Below are 17,311 nucleotides of genomic sequence, written 5' to 3'. Positions count from 1 at the left end.
CTCCCTCACCCCCGACCCCAGGCCTTGCTGCTGCCTGTCTCTACCTGTGCCGCGTGCTTTTCTGGGACAGAAACGGGGCTTCAAAACCACCCTCGACCTCAGTGCCCACGTGAGCCTGAGGCTGAGAATGCAGGGACCCAGGGACCACCTCGGCCACCTCCTCCAGCTTCCCCCCGGGCAGACGCCTCGCCAGGCCCATGCCAGGCGGCACTTGGCATCGGTGTCGGTGCCGTGGGCTCCCCCGGCAGCACTCGGGGACCTGAGCGGGTGGAGAATGTAGGCCAGAGCCAGAGCGGTGCCGGGCGGTGTCTCCTAGACCCAGGCCTATCAGCTGTAATCAGAGGAGCCTCCCGCCCGGCCCCCAGTTCCTGCGCCTGAGGTGGACATGGCATCCCAGCGGCCGGCAGGCCTGCGGGCACCACAGCAGAGGGAGGTCAGGAGACCCTTCCTGTCGCGCCTGCTTTGGGCAGAGCCCCCCCCCCGCCCCCCCCGCCCCCGGCCGCAATAGGAAGGGGCCGGGGCTGCTGTGGGTTTGGACGGCCACGCAGGGTAAGCTGAGCACAGGGTCCTGGGCCAGGACGGACCAGGCTGCCAAGTCTCCACCGACCTCCCCGGACCAGCTGCTGAGGCCACGCCCTACACTGGGCCAGGCTGGCTCCCCAACCCACAAGGGTGCCCGAAACCTGCAGGGTCTGGTCTGCCTGCTGCCCCCCCACCCCCCACCCGCTCCTGCCAGGTCGGAGATACAGCCTGCGCCTGGGGCTAAGGCAGATGCCCCCTCCCTGCCCCACCCCCAGGCCTGGCCCTGCCCTCCCCTGCAGAGCAGAGAACAGAGGGTGCACTGACAGAGGGGGACACACTGAGGAAGGGCCTCACGCCCCCCCCGCCCCCCCCCCCTCGGCTCAAACAAAGCACAGGACCATGTTGGGAATTTCAAAAGACAACTTTATCCAGATAGGAATCTCTCAAACAACACAAGAAAAGTTAGGCAGCGATTAAAATACACTCTGAGCCGATGACATGAACAGAGCACACGGGCACAGGGCCTCCGCCAGCCACCCTCCCTCCTCCCAAATCCACCCACACCCAGGTCCTCCCCATCATCCATGACCTAACTGTCCCAAGTGGAGTCACAGCCACCTCAGAGGCCACGAATAGGATGGGCCTGCCCCTAAGGCGGGGTCCAGGAGAGGTCACAGGACAGACAGCTGCCTCAGGGAGGCCAGCAGTGCCGGGGAAAGGCAGCCGGCAGGTGCACCTGTTGGGGCAGGTGCTCAGGAGCCACACCGATCCCATCCTCTGGCCCAAGCGAGGTTTGGGGCTGCGGCACTTCCTGCTGGGTGAGTGGGACCTTCGGGCCGGACAAGACCCAGCACCCGAGGAAGGACCCCCGGGGAGACCACACTGGCTGAGGCCACCCCAGCAAGGGCGCCTCGTCCACAGGTGGCACGCAGAACGAGGAGGCAGTGTGGACAGGGCAGCACGACCCAGGACCAGGCAGGCCGAGGGGCCGGCACCTACTGGGCCATCGCCTGGGCTGCTGTGCGGCCTGGTTTCCTGCTGCTGAGGGTCAGGAGGGATGGGGGGCTGAGGGGTCAGGAGGGATGGGGGGCTGGGGGGTCAGGAGGGATGGGGCGACTGGGGGCTCAGGAGGGATGGGGGGCTGGGGGTCAGGAGGGATGGGGGGCTGCCACACTCAGACAAGTGGGGTGCTGGGTCCTTGGTTGGCTGGCACCTGCTCTTGATGCCCAGTAACAGTGGCCACGGGAAGGCCACTTGCTAAGACACGCAGGCCCAGGTGGTTGCCAAAACAGTTTTGCTGCCAGAGGCCCATGCCTGGGATCCAGGTTCAAGGCCAAACTGCAGGTCAGACAGGTGCCCCGCCCCCTCCACCACCTCCATGGCGTCAGTGGAAGTCAGTCTCAGCAGAAATGCAAACCGTGGCTCAGAACTTGTGAATCCCACGGGCTGTCTCCTCCTGGCCCTGCTTGCCCCCACCCCCGTGACCCTGGGCGGCTTTCCCAGGAGAACCCAGTGTGCGCTCTGCCACCCCGAGCCTGTGGATTGAGAACCCCCGCACTGAAGCGTTAACACAGTTGATGTGCAAGTAAAACCCAAAGGCTGCTGAGGACCAAAACAGACAGGTTAGACTAGAGCCCTTGGGCATCTGCAGGAGTCATGGAGTGTTTACGGTTTCCTTTGGCCCCAAAACACCTCTGAGGACCTCAAATTATCTTTTCAAAAATTACCAGAAATACGAATGTGAACATTCCCCACCCCAGGTCCCTCCGCTGCCTCGGCGCTTCCAGGAGCTCCAGTGAACGGTGACCGTGCTCTGGTCTGGCCGTGGCCGAGGCGTCTCCGGAAGCCACGGTTCTGATGGAATGACGGGGACTGCAGCAAGGGGGCCCTGCGGGCGACGGTCACATGACTGCACAGCACGAGTTTTGCTTCCGGGCCTAGAAAGAGACAGAGGAGCAGAAGTGCGGCTGAGAGGCGGCCTGGGCACACGAAGGGAGGGAGCCCTGAGCACAGGGGAAAGGACTGGAGGTGCCCGTCCTTGCCGCCTCCCGGCAGCTGCAAACAGGTCACACCATGTCCTCCTCGCCCACCCTGCCACCAGGAAGGCGCCCAACACAAAAATGGGCATGGGCATGGCTGGCTGAGGACCCCCTCGCCCACCCTCGACCCAACAAGACTGGCAGCTCCGAAGTTTCTCCAGACAGCAGAGTGGCTCCCCCTTAGGTCCTGGGCCCCTGTGACCTCCTCTCTTGCTTCCTTTTCAGATACCCCAACCCCACAGGCCAGCTCCCCCCAAGACACAAACGAAAGCAGTGGTGTGTGGAGCACAAGCGAACTCGCCCCACTGCTCAGTGAGATTCTGTGCAGGGAACCTGCGAACAGGCAGCGTCAGAACCTGGGGGCACTGCACCCCACAGCTCGGCCGACAGCAGGCAAGGGTGAGCCTAGGCTCAGAGCCTAAACCCGCCTGCGCCCCCTGCAGGGCAGCCTGAAGACGGGGACAGGCCCCGGCTCGCTCACTGCCGCAGCACCCAAGCAACAAGGGTGTGCTTCCTGCTCGTGGCAAGAGGCCTAGGACGCCAGGCACTCACTGTTTTGTAGAAGGCTTTAGAGTGAATTCCCAGCACTTCGGACTTGGACACCAGGTCGTCTATCTTCTCGCCTCGCTCTAACAGGGACTCCATGGTGTTGTGCTGCAGGAGGAACAGAAGGGAGGCTCTGTCCCTTCACCACGAACGGCCACAGCCCTCATCCAGCCCCTCAGGGGCAAGCATGTCCCGAGCCCTCCCCCCCACAAGCACCCAGCACATGTCCGACATGGGCATGCACCAGGACCTGTGACCTTCCTGTGGACCCAGAAGGGTCTACTAGCGCAGAGAACATGTCCCAGTTGTGCACGGCACAGGCATGGACAGCCATGCAGGCAGAGGTCGCTAGTGCGTCCACATGGACTCCCATTGGACAGGGCACTGCCGGATTCCCGCGAGGGGCCTGTAAGTTCACAGACCCTCTCCAAGGGGGGAAAGGGCCACAGCCCCACTGCCCACTCACACCCGCCCCCTCCCTCTCTCCCAGCCCCAGGGCCATTGCCAGAGCGGCCGCCAGGCCCACTGGGCCCGATTTCACACGTGTGAAAAGGCACGGAGTGAGGAAGGAGCGGAAAGCTCCCATCTCCACATGGGCCTCGTCACTCAGACTCCCATCACCGAAGTTAACTGAACTGCCCAACTGGCATGGCTCAGTGGTTGAGTGACGGCCTATGAACTAGGACAGGGGTCCTCAAACTTTTTAAACAGGTGCCCGTTCACTGTCCCTCAGACCGTTGGAGGGCCGGACTATAGTTTAAAAAAAACTATGAACAAATTCCTATGCACACTGCACATATCTTATTTTGAAGTAAAAAAACAAAACGGCAAAAACACCCGCATGTGGCCCGTGGGCCATAGTTTGAGGACGCCTGAACTAGGAGGTCACGATTCAATTCCTGGTCAGAGCACATGTCCAGGTTGTGGGCTCAATCCCCAGGGTGGGGCGTGCAGGAGGCAACCAATCAATGATTCTCTCTCATCACGGATGTTTGTCTCTCTCTCCCTCTCCCAAACAATAAAAAAACACTTTTTTAAAAAGTTAACTGGATTAAGGTACAGATGCAAGTAAGGCAGTGTGGCCCTTTACCCAGGTCCCCGCAGCCCTCATCTCTGACTTCCTTACCAGAATGATCTTGGTCTCATCGAGTTCAGCCTGCACTTTACTCATGGGGTCAGCTTCTCGGGGATTCTAAGGAAAAGCCGAAAATAAAAACAAGGTCAGGACTGGAGTGACCACCTAGAATCAAAGCTCAAAACCCAGCCAGCTGGACACACTCTCACAGGCTACTTGAGCCCACGGCAGCAGCGGCAGCCTGCACGGCGCCCAGGTTCCAGGCCCTCGTGTAGTCCCCGAGACCCCCAGGGACCGACATCAAGGCTGTCGGGAAGTCACTGCGCCCAGCTGTCAGGCTGGGAGGTTCCCGAGGCTCCGGGCCCCTACCTGGTAGGTACTAAGGTAGCCATCCAGGGCTGTGTAGTGGATGGTAGCAGGGGATCCGACTGGCCAGTCGATCCTGTCCACCTGCTTGGAGAAATCGTCCAGCACCTGAAAGACAAAGTTGCTCAATGACACTCCTGTGCTCGCCGTGCCCACAGCAACAGGACTTGGCCCCAAGAGGCTCTCTGGCCCCCGGGACCCCGGGAGGGCAGAGGCAAACAGCCAACGGCAAGGGAAAGTCCAAGCGCAAGTTCCTCCTCCTCAAGTCCTCTGGGCATTCACATCCAAATGTGCCCAGCCCGAGACACACCTCAGCTGGTGAGTGATACAAGTATTAGAATTCTGAAGATCAAAAATGGCTGCCGTGGGAAGGCAGGCTGCAAGATAGTGAGAGAATGAAAGGACATGTGGGGAGTGCCTATTTGTGGGTGAGGGACAGCTATATTCCAAGGGACTGTTGGGGACTGCCGGACCGGGCTCCCCTGACCGGGCAGCCTCCACTGCTGCTGAAATCTCTCCTGGAGCGGCTGGCTCTGCCGCAGAGACCGCACCATCTTGAAGGGGAGAGTGGCTGTGATCGGAAGCCTAGCCTCACCTTCAACCGGGAAGAATCGGATACCTCCCGGGACCGCACAACCACAACACCCAGGGGCCAGCTGCGAACCCACAAACACCGGGTCTCAAGCAGCGAATACACGGACTCGGACAAGCTCTGCACCTTCTCACGGAAAGGTCCGATTTCGCCCGGAGAAAGGTGAAGTCTGCGATCCAGGCTGAAGGGAGAAACACACAGCGGGATCTAGAGGTTCGGGAGAAGTCTGTGCCCCACAGATTCCGCAGACGGGGCCAGCGTAGTCCGTGAATGTGGAAGGGGGTCCACAGGGCTGCTGACAGAAGGGAACTGTAGAAATCAACCACAGCCGGGCTGGGCACAGAAAGGCAGCCTGAAGCTTTACCAGTAAACCGGCTGCGCTGTGCCAGGGGGGAAAGACGTGCACAGAGACGTGAGCAGAGGTGCGCGCAGTGCCGGGGCGAGAAAGTGAGTTCGAGAACTTACTCTGGCTCTTTTTTCTCTTTAAATCCTTGCTTTTGATTACTAAGTACATAGGATCACCCAATTAAAAACACTCTCAGAGACTGCAGGGGAAAGCTGTTTTTGTGGAACCTGGGGATCAGAGCGGGGAGAAACAATCAGAAAACCAGCTCTGAGGCAGTCCATATCCCTAAACCAGTATTTAGTGCAGCAGTGAACACAAATTCTAAATACTGGCTAGAGAGGACTTATAGCCCCGGATGTCAATACAAACACTGTCACCCAGGGGTTGAATCACAAACTGACTCTTGTGTAAATACAACCACAGGCAGGCTGAGTAACAAAGAAATACAGCCTACTTGAAAACAAGAGTGTGGCGTACGACACAGAGGAGCTGTGAACGCAGAGAACTTCAATCCTGTCCTGACTACCTGACAGGAAACAGGCGTTCCAAACAGAACAGTAGAGGAAGTGAATGACCTTCACTACTGCACATTTTTATTTTTTATCTTTTACTTAAGAAACTAATTTTTTTTCTCACTTGATTTTACCTTTTTAATTATTATATTTTTATTTTTAATCGGTATTATTACTATTATTTTACCTCTTGTTAAGTTTCATTTTATTTTCTCTTTATTTTATTTTATTTTATGATTAGTGTTCTACATTCTATTTTCATTTTTCCGTTAGCATCATTTTACTCTATCTCAACTTTACCTTTATGCCATCACTCTCTTCCTTACTTTTTCCCTTTTGTTGTCCTGTTTCTCTTATCGTATTTTCCGGCATATAAGACAACTTTTTAACCCAGGAAAATCTTCTATACGCCCAGTCGTCTTATACGCCAGAAAATACGGTATCCTATTCCTGCTTTCGATTTTCCCTATTCCTTCTTTTTACCCTGTTAAAAATTCATCCTACTTATATATCTAATTTCCAATCCCCTGCTCCAAGTCCATACACACTTCTCTCTTCTCTTTCTTCACTATCCAAATTTTTTCTCTCTTCCCTTTTTTGTTTTTTGTTGTTTTTTTAATTTATGTTTTTTGTTTTGTTTTGCCCTTCTTTCTCTCTGTCCTATTGTTGTTAGTTTGATTGTTGATTAGATTGTTTTTTTTTGTTTTTGATTGTTTCTATTTTTCTTGCTTCTGTTTTTCCTTTCCTCGCTTGTTATTAGTTGTTGTTTGTAGTTTGCATTCATATCTGGGTGTTAGTTGTTTGCATTTTTGGGGATTAGTGGTTGTTCTATTGGAGTTTTCTCCCCATATTGTTTCCTCACCCTTTTTTATTCTCTTTCCTTTCTCTCTTACTTTTTTTGCTTTTCTCAATATCATTTTTGCACTCTTTTTTTTTTTATCCCCTAATTCTCTTTTCTCTGGTGGTCACCTTTATTTGGGGTTATTAGTATCGTGAATACATTTGTGTTCAGTGCCTTGTGCGTTGTGCCTTGTTGTGTTATATTTTGTGCCTTTAAGTCAACACAGGAGAGAGACAGCTACATAACCAGACACCCAGCAAGGAGAGATCATGGGAAAACAAAGAAACAGCCCGCATACGAAAGAAAAGGAGACATCACCAGAAAAGGAAGTAAACGAAATGGAGGCAAGCAATATGTCAGAGAAAGAATTCAGAGAAATGGTCATGAGGTTGCTGAAAAGGTTGGAAGGCAAATTCAACTATATGTGTAAGAACGAAGAGGAAATGAAGAAGAACCAAGAAGAAATGAAAAATGACATCACTGCAATAAAGAGCTCAATAGAAAGCATCAACAGTAGAGTAGAAGAAGCAGACGACCGCAGTGGGCTAGAAGACAAGGTAGGAAAAAATACCCAAGCAAAGCAGCATCTAGGAAAAAAAGCTTAAAAAACAGGAGAGCCTAAGGGAACTTTGGGACAACACGAAACAAAACAACATCCGCATAATAAGGGTGCCAGAAGGAGAGAAAACTGAGCAAGGAACAGAAAACCTGTTTGAAGAAATAACAGAAAACTTCCCTGATATAGGGAAGAAAAAACCCCACACAAATCCAAGAAGCTCACGGAGTCCCAAACAAAATGAACCCCAAAAGACCGACACCAAGACACATTATAATTAAATTGGCAAACACCAAAGACAAAGTAAGAATCTTAAAAACAGCCAGAGAGAGACAGAAAGTTACCTGCAAAGGATCCCTCATCAGACTAGTGACTGATTTCTCAACAGAAACACATCAGGCCAGATGGGAATGGAACGAAACATACAAAACCATGCAAAGGAAGGGTGTGAATCCAAGAATACTGTACCCAGCAAGGCTATCAATCAAAATTGAGGGTGAAATCAGGAGCTTCACAGTCAAAAAAGGACTAAGGGAGTTTATTACCACCAAACCAGCAATGCAAGAACTGCTAAAGGGTCTGCTGTAAAAAGAAGAAATAGGAAGCGAAGAAGGAACACAGGGGTAAAGAATAAAAATGGCAACAAACAAGTACCTATCAATAATAACTTTAAATGTAAATGGATTAAATGCCCCAATCAAAAGACATAGGGTAATGGATTGGATAAGAAAACATGACCCATATATCTGCTGTCTACAGGAAACCCACCTCAGAAAAAAGGACTCACACAGACTGGTGGTGAAGGGATGGAAAAAGGTATTTCAGGCGAATGGAAATGGAAAAAAAAAAAAAAGCTGGGGTAGCAATACTTATATCTGACAAATTAGATCTCAAAGTGAAGGACATAACAAGAGACAAGGAAGGCCACTTCATAATACTAAAGGGAGCAATCCCACAAGAAGATATAACTCTGGTAAACATATACGCAGGAGCACCCAAATACAGGAGCACCCAAATACATAAAAAAACTCCTGGAGGATATCAAGGGAGAGATTGACAGCAATACAGTCATAGTAGGAGACTTTAATACCCCACTAACACCACTGGACAAATTCTCTAAACAAAAAATCAGCAAAGAAATATCAATCCTAAATGACACACTAGATCAGATGGATTGACATCTTCAGAACATTTCCCCCCAAAGCCACAGAATATACATTCTTCTCAAGTGCACATGGGTCATTTTCAAAGACAGACCATATGTTGGGATACAGGCAAAGTCTCTTCAAATTCAAGAAGATAGAAATCATACCAAGCATCTTCTCAGATCACAGTAGCATAAAAAAAATCTAGAAATCAACTACAATAAAAATAAAAAAAAATCAAACACCTGGAGGCTAAATAGCATTCTATTAAACAATGACTGGGTTACCAGAGAGATCAAAGAAGAAATAAAAAGCATCATGGCAACAAACGACAATGAAAACACAACAATCCAAAATCTATGGGACACAGCGAAAGCAGTCTTGAGAGGGAAGTTCATAGCTCTACAGGCCTACCTCAAAAAACAAGAAACAATGGTAATATATTATCTAACCCTACAACTCAAAGAGTTAGAAAGAGAGCAACAAGAAAATCCCAGCATAAGCTGAAGGAAGGAAATAATAAAGATCAGAGCGGAGATAAACGACAGAGACAAAAAACAAAACAACAATACAAAAGATCAACAAAACCAAGAGCTGGTTCTTTGAAAGGATAAACAAGATTGATGAACCTCTAGCCAGGCTCACCAAGAAGCAAAGAGAAAGGACTCAAATAAACAATATCAGAAATGAAAGAGGTGAAGTAATAACCGATCCCACAAAAATACAAATGATTATGAAAAAATACTATGAACAACTCTATTCCAACAAAATGGACAACCTAGATGAAATGGACATATTCTTAGAAAAATACAAGCTCCCAAAACTCAACCAAGAAGAATAAAAAAAACCTGAATAGGCTGATAACTACCAAAGAAATTGAAACAGCGATCAAAACTCTTCCAGCAAACAAAGCCCTGGTCTGGACGGCTTTACAGGAGAGTTCTACCAAGCAATCAAAGAAGCACTAAAACCTATCCTCCTCAGACCACTCCAAAAAATTCAAGAGGAAGGCACACTTCCAAGCTTTTTCTATGAAGCCAGCATCACCCTAATACCAAAACCAGATAAAGACACCACAAAAAAAGAGAACTCTAGGCCAATATCCTTGATGAACATAGGTGCTAAAATCCTCAACAAAATCCTAGCATCTTGGATTCAGCAATACATTAGAAAGATCATACACCATGACCAAGTGGGATTTATTCCGGAGATGCAAGGATGGTGCAATATACACAAATCAATAAACGTGATACATCACATAAACAAACTGAGAGACAAAAATCACATAATCATATCAATTGATGCAGAAAAAGCATTTGACAAAATCCAACACCCATTCTTGATAAAAATTCTCAGCAAAGTGGGAATAGAGGGATCATACCTCAACATAATAAAAGCCCTATATGACAAACCTACAGCCAACATCATACTCAGTGGGCAAAAACTAAACTCATTTCCCCTAAGAACAGGAACAAGACAAGGATGCCCACTTTCACCACTCCTGTTCAACATAGTACTAGAAGTACTAGCCATAGCAATCAGACAAGAAGAAGATATAAAAGGCATCCAAATTGGAAAAGAAGTAAAACTGTCCTTATTCACAGATGACATCATACTATACATAGAAAACCCCAAAGACTCCATCAAAAAACTAGACCTAAGAAATGAATTTGGCAATGTAGCAGGATATAAAATTAACATCCAGAAATCTATGGCCTTTTTATACACCAATAATGAACTCACAGAAAGAGAAATGAAAAAAAAAATCCCATTTACCATCGCACCAAAAAAATTAAGATACCTAGGAATAAACTTAACTAAGGACGTAAAAAACCTGTACTCGGAAAACTACAGGACATTGAAAAAAGAGATAGAGGAAGACATGAACAAATGGAAGAACATACCATGTTCATGGGCTGGTAGAATCAACATCATTAAAATGTCCATACTTCCTAAAGCAATCTATAGATTCAATGCAATACCTATTAAAATACCAATGGCATATTTCAAAGGTCTACAACAAACTCTCCAAAAATTCATCTGGAATAAAAAAAGACCCCAAATAGTCACAGCTATCCTGAGAAAGAAGAACAAAGTTGAAGGGATCACAATACCAGACATCAAGCCATATTACCAAGCCATGGTTCTCAAAACTGCCTGGTACTGGCACAAGAACAGACATATAGACCAATGGAACAGAACAGAGAACCCAGAAATTGACCCAAGCCATTATACTCAATTAATATCTGACAAAGGAGGCAAGAGCATACAATGGAATCAAAACAGTCTTTTTAATAAATGGTGCTGGGACATTTGGTCAGATACATGCAAAAAAAATGAAACTAGATCAAAAACTTCTTACACCATAAACAAAAACAAACTAAAAATGGCTAAAGGACTTGAATGTAAGACAGGAAACCATAAAAATCCTACAAGACTCCATAGGCAGCAAAATTGCAGTCATATGTCATAGCAATATCTTTACAGACACAGATTCTAGGGCAAGAGAGACTAAGGAGAAAATAAACAAATGGGACGACATCAAAATAAAAAGCTTCTGCACAGCAAAAGAAACCATCAACAAAGCAAGAAAGCCCACTGCATGGGAGAACATATTTGCCAATGTTATCTCCGATACGGGAACATTTACAGGGAACTCATACAACTTAACAAAAGGAAGGTATCCAATCAAAAAATGGGCAAAGGATCTAAATAGACCCTTTTCGAAAGAAGACATTCAGAAAGCCAAGAGACATATGAAAACATTCTCAAAGTCACTAATCATCCGAGATATGCAAATCAAAACAACAATGAGGTACCACCTCACACCTGTCAGAATGGCTATCATCAACAAATCAACAAACCACAAGTGCTGGCGAGGATGCAGAGAAAAAGGAACCCTCCTGCACTGCTGGTGGGAATGCAGACTGGTGCAGCCACTGTGAAAAACAGTATGGCGTTTCCTCAAAAAACTAAAAATGGAACTGCCATTTGACCCAGTAATACCACTTCTAGGAATATAGCCTAAGAAAACAGAAACAGCAATCAGAAAGGATATATACACCCCTATGTTCATAGCAGCACAATTCACCATAGCTAAGATTTAGAAACAGCCTAAATGCCCATCAGCAGATGAGTGGATTAGAAAACTATGGTACATCTACACAATGGAATACTACACTGCTATAAAAAAGAAGGCATTCTTACCATTTGCAGCAGCATGAATGGAACTGGAGAGCATTATGTTAAGTGAAATAAGCCAATCAGTGCAAGAAAAATACCAAATGATCTCACTCATTTATGGATAATAAAGAACATTATAACCTGATGAACAAAAAGACAGATACAGAGGCAGAGAAGCATCGAACAGACTGTCAAATTATAACAGGAAGGCTGGGGAGGGGCGGGGGAGGTAAGAGATCAACCGAAGGACTTGTATGCATGCATATAAGCATAACCAATGGACACAAGACACTGGGGAGGTGGGGCGAGGGCATGTGCGAGGGGGTAGGGGAGGCCGGGGAAAGGTCAATGGGGGGGAAAAAGGAGACATATGTACTACTATTTGTAATACTTTAAACAATAAAAAAAAAAAATCATTAGACTTTTAAACTACAGATTCCATTTTTGCCAGGTTATGAATTTCCAGGAATCAGGGAAAATTAGTCCTCTAATTTTCCAACCAATTCTTCAAAAAGGAAAGATTTAAGCCACCACCAAATTTCATGTGCTCCTAAGTGTATCAGTCCTCTGGGGACAAGACACAGCAGTGCCTTCAAGGAGTCTGTAATCAGCCCATGTGAAGAAACCGAAGAACACGGGGTGCTGAGTCCACGCCGGGGAAGGGGCGCAGGGGTGGCTCGGTGGAGGGGAGGCAGGGCTGGAGTTGGGTGACACAGGGGAGAGCACAGCCACAGCTGACCCAAGGGCTCGTCCCAGAGAAGAGAGGCGGAGACTGTGGGCAGCCTGGGGCACAAGCCTGGGCACAGGGCAGGAATCGGTGCCACGGAGGAGCCTGGGGAGGCCGAGGGGAAAGCTGCCCACGGCTGCCTGTGGACACACTACTCCACCCCGAGGCCTCGGGCACTGTGGTCACCGGCCCCAGTCCCACTCGCCCACCCAAGTCCAGTCCCGCCAAGTACACACTCACCTTCTCCAGCAAGGTGAAAGCCACCCGGGACGGGTACTCGCTGTCAGCAATGACCACTCCCGCAAGACTGTCGTTCCGCACGTAGACGTGGCACAGGTATTCTAAGGAGACACACAGAGGACAGGAGGGCCTTAGACTCTCCACCCCAAGCCGTCAACCCGTTTCCTGCTGGGCTCCTGCCTTTGGATCAATGAAGCCGCTCTGCAGACCCGGCTAATGGGTCACATACAGGACTAGATGCACACGGGACAGGACACACGCAAGACACAGCTCGCGGGAGCATGGCCATCAGCACGGCCCCGAGGCCCAGCGTGCTAAACCAGGGTCTGAGCCACCTTCCCACACACAGCCTTGAGCTCCAGCCCAACCTGGCAGTGTCTCGGGGAGACACAGCCCCCCAAGGCTCTGCTCCGGAACTGAGGAAACCCTGGGCAAGCAACGCAGTCTCACGTTTTTTAAAAAACCTATAAGAGTGGCCCCAAGTCAGGAAATCAGCTCTCTGGTCCTGTCTGGCCAGCTCCATTCTGGGGAGGGGAGGAAGGGAGCGAGGAGAGGGGTCCACACAGGCTGGGGTCTCCAGGGAACTGTGAGTGTCCAAGTAGCAATAGGCCAGCCTGGACAAGGCTCTGCTGGACATTCACAACCCACAGAATTAACGCCTGTCACTCGGAAGGACTGCAGCTGACAAGGAAGAACCTTCTTGTCTTTAAGACTCTCAGCCAGGAGACTCAGAACTAAACAAGGAAAACAATTAAAGAGGCCAGGGGAGCCATGAACCCTGAAATCAGAAACAGGCAGAGATGAGCGACCACAGGGATGAGAGGGACAGGAGCTCACACCGACACGCTCCAGCCAGCCATCCCCAAGGAAGAGACTCAATATGGGGACAAGCACACACCACAGAGAAGTGGGGTCAGGGTCTGAGGAAGTGTCCCTGAAAACCAAGCTGAGAAGGCCAAGTTCCTCCCGAGGGGATTGAGAATATTCAAATGCCCAGGATCCAACCACACCACCAGAGGTGAGCACACAGGGTCCCACAGAACACAGCCCTGACACCGCCCACACCATCACCCTGGACATAGCACCCCATACCCGGGACCCACAGTCCCAGCATCATGCAACAGCCCTTGCTTCGGCCGGAAGTTCGCGCACCCCTCCGGACGTGCCTGCAGACACTCGCCCCCTGTCCACATCTAAGCACACAGGAGGCAGCAGCCCTGGACAGGGCAGGCAGGAAACCCTTTCCGGAGAGGCCCACGTTCTGGAGGAGGCGTCGCTGCTGCTCCGAGAGACGGGCCCTAATCGGAAGCACGTCCAAGCTCTGGGGCTGACTTTACCCAGGCAGCTAGTCGCCCACGCAGGGCACAGAATTGTGTGCAGAAGGAAGAGGAGGAGGAGGGAAGAGAGGTCAGGTTGGCGAGTGGGTCCTGGCAGCCTCGTCTCCTCGAGGTGAGCGGGCGTTCTCAGCGCAGGCTGCCTGAGGCATGGCCGCCAGGCCAGCACACACGCACGGGAGGGTCCTCTTACCTTGCTCCTTGACGGAAGCTCTGCTACCTTTGGCCGAGCGCTCCACAATCAGCTGGCTGGTGAAGGTCATGAATTCCTGAACACTAAGAAACAACACACGTTACCTACTCCCGTCACCTTGTCCGCGGGAGACATTGCTCCTTGGTTTCCTTCCTCCCCCCCAACCTCAGACAAATAATAAACTCTCTGCAAACGAACAGGTCCAGAGTGTCACAAATCGTCACAGCCATTCAAACCACCTCTGTTCGCTACCCAGCTCACCCCAACAGCCCCGTCCAGACTTGTGGGCTGTGGTCAATTTCACAACCTGGTCAGAGCATGATCTGGGACACGGGAGCTAAGCAGAAGCCAGCGCCTGTTCTCCAGGCCCCACTCACTTCCAGGAAGAGGGCAAACAGAGCCTGTTCTGGAAAAACACAAGTGGCCAGAACTGCTTGGCAGGTGCACAGCCAGTTATGGCCATGGCATGGGCCCGGGAAGGAATGAAGGACAGCAGCTGGGCCAGGACGTGGAAACGGAAAATGGCTGGGACAAAGGCTTAGAGGGAGGGGGAGCTTGTCGGGGGCCTCACACGAGATGTTGGCCAACGACAGACTGCAGATACAACAGTGGTCCCACAAGAACCTCCAGGAAAGCTCACAGTGAAGGGCTTAGCAGAAGCACTCGCAGGGCTCGACAAGCTCCTTAAAAAGTAGGGAAACAGCCTGGCTGGCGTGGCTCAGTAGCTGAGCATTGACCACCAGGAGGTGATGGGTCAATTCCCGGTCAGGGCACATGCCTGGGTTGCAGGCTTGATCCCCAGTAGGGAGTGTGCAGGAGGTAGCCGATCAATGAGTCTCTCTCATCATTGATGTTCTCTCTCTTCTGTCTCTCCCTCTCCACTCTCTCTGAAAATCAATGGAAAACTATCCTCAGCTGAGACTAAAAAAAAATTTTTTTTAAGTTTATAAAGTAAAAATGTTATAGTAAACTAAGGTTAACGTATCATTGAAGAAAAAAAAATAATATAAATTGGTGTAGCCTTGGTGTCCAGGGTATAAAGTCCACAGCCGTGTCCAGTCATGTCCTTGGCCTTCACCTTCACTCACTACTCACCCCCACCACACCCAGAGCAACGTCCAGCCCCGCGGCTCCACTCCTGGTGAGAGCCCTGCGCAGGGTGCCTTCCCTCTGAGACTGTTTTCACTGCACCTTTCCATACCGAGCTCTTTAGGTGCACAAACACCACTGTGACCATTGCCTACAGGACCCAGCACTGTAACTGGCTGTGCCATGCAGCCCAGGTGAGCAGCGGGCTGCACCATCCAGGTGTAAGCGCACCCTGTATGTTCGCACGACCACATCACGCAATGACACACTTCTCAACGTATCCCTGTTGTTAGGTGACACATGACTGCAATCCTCAGATGAAGTCTCCAAATAAGAAATCCTTGCGGTAAGATCACAGACAGCGCTTAGAGCAGGGCTGTACTTAGACGAGGCCGAACTGCATTCATCGTGAAAGCCTGCAAACAAGGGCCAGACAGGCTGGGAAACTGCCCTGGCTGGTTTGGCTCAGTGGTTAGAGCGTTGGCCTGCAGACCAAAGGGTCTCAGGTTCGATTCCCGGTCAAGGGCACGGACCTCGGCTGCAGGTTCCCCAGCCCTGTCGGGGGCTCGTGTGGGAGGCAACCAATCCATGTTTCTCTCCCTCTAACCCCTCTTGCACTGTCTCTAGAAATCAATGGAATAGTATCCTCGGGTGAGGATTTAAAAAAAAAAAAAGCTGGGAAACTATTAGAAGGTTTCAGGTTTGGGGTCTGGCCATTGAGAGACGGGAAGGACAAAGTGAGGGGCCTCAGGAGAAAAACAGAGCCCAGCTGGCATGTGTGCTGTCGCTGGAAATACCCCTGCAGTTTTGCTGTTGGGCTAACCACCTGAATGGGTGTGGGCACCCCAAGCTCCTGAGGGGTCAGTCCTCCCCGGGAACCTTCAGTGTTCACCCGCAGGGAAGAAAAAGCATCGGAGTGAGCCAGGCTGGCACAGACACAGAGAAGCCGCCGCACAGAGACGATACCACAGACTGACCCCAAAGAAAAACAAGTGTCAGTAAAATAACAGAAACTGTTTTAGATCCTGGGATCCTGCCAGCAAGCCACTCTCATGGAGAACCAACAGCTCCGCGGGAGCGGCAGACACAGAATCCAGCTGGCAGACGGCACCAGGCCCGGCACAGACCACAGGCAGACTCTGGGGTCCCTCTCCTTCGTGCCCGGGTCACCCCACCCTCCCACGGATGGGCTGGAAGTCTGTCATACTTACAATACCCACCTTTGTGCAATAAAGCGCCCCAGAACCCTTCAAAGCCCACAGATCCCCTGCTTCCTTCCAGGTCCTCAGTGGAGAACCCTTCCGTACCAGGGGCCCAACATACGAGGCGCACAATTTGGGTCCGAGTCCTGGCGGGCCGGTCTCTTGGGGCCTCAGTGACTCCATCCGTGAAAGGAGGAGTCCGCCAGCACCGCTGCCCCGAGCGGCTGGGATACACGGGTTCCCAGACGGGGCCGAGTGGGGCCTGGCCGCCCAGGGCCGGTCCAGAACCACCGAGAGATTTCCGGGCCTCGGCCTACTAGCCCAGACACCCAGACGTGCACCCGGGGAGCCTGCATTTTCAAAGGCCCCTGATCATTTTTATTGGGCGGAAATTTGAAAAACACTGAGTTCAGGAGTATTTTCTAGAATGGCCTCTACCCAGCCAGAGGCTGACGCTCAGGACAGTCCGCGGACCAGGGAGAAGGCCACGCCCGACGCCCCCAGACCCCCGCCCCCCTCCCCGCCCCGCCGCCGGCCCCTCGGCCGCGGCCCGCCCACCTGGTCCTCTGGAAGAAGCTGAAGGACGACACGTCGTAGGCGGCGCTGAGCAGCACCGCCTTGGGGTCGCCTTTGTACAGGACGCTCAGGCTGAATAGCTTCATGGCGCCGCCGGGGCCGCCCGCCCGCCCGCCCGACCGACCGGCGAGCAGCGAGCAGCGCGGCCGCCGCCCCTCGAGACCGCCGGCTGCTGACGGGTCCGACGCTGCTTCCTCCTCCCGGCTCGGGGTCCACTTCCGGTTCCG

At 51.1% G+C, this 17,311-nt stretch overlaps 1 protein-coding gene across 1 annotated transcript; it reads right to left on the bottom strand.

Moving 5' to 3' along the window:
• Nucleotides 1-924: 924 nt before the first annotated feature.
• On the bottom strand, nucleotides 925-17,311 carry YKT6 (YKT6 v-SNARE homolog). Its single transcript, XM_079786144.1, has 7 exons — nucleotides 17,067-17,311; nucleotides 14,218-14,300; nucleotides 12,691-12,791; nucleotides 4,552-4,656; nucleotides 4,234-4,299; nucleotides 3,114-3,215; nucleotides 925-2,459 (listed from the first exon to the last, which is right to left on the bottom strand). The coding sequence occupies exons 1-7, from the start codon at nucleotides 17,168-17,170 to the stop codon at nucleotides 2,424-2,426; spliced, it is 597 nt and encodes a 198-aa protein (XP_079642270.1). The 5' UTR covers nucleotides 17,171-17,311; the 3' UTR covers nucleotides 925-2,423.

Source organism: Cnephaeus nilssonii (assembly GCF_951640355.1).
Source record: "Cnephaeus nilssonii genome assembly, chromosome: 12".
NCBI classification, from domain to species: Eukaryota; Metazoa; Chordata; class Mammalia; order Chiroptera; family Vespertilionidae; genus Cnephaeus; species Cnephaeus nilssonii.
Note: the sequence above shows the minus strand (reverse complement) of the source record. Positions and strands in the feature narration are given on the sequence as shown.

Bases quoted from the DNA above. Each gene is read 5' to 3' on its own strand.
- YKT6 (XM_079786144.1), bottom strand. From the start codon at position 17,170: ATGAAGCTATTCAGCCTGAGCGTCCTGTACAAAGGCGACCCCAAGGCG. The intron at 12,792-14,217 runs GTAAGAGGACCC...GTGTCTCCTTAG, and splicing joins AGCTTCCGTCAAGGAGCAAG to AATACCTGTGCCACGTCTAC. The intron at 2,460-3,113 runs GTGAGTGCCTGG...GTCTCTTTCTAG, and splicing joins CTAAAGCCTTCTACAAAACA to GCCCGGAAGCAAAACTCGTG.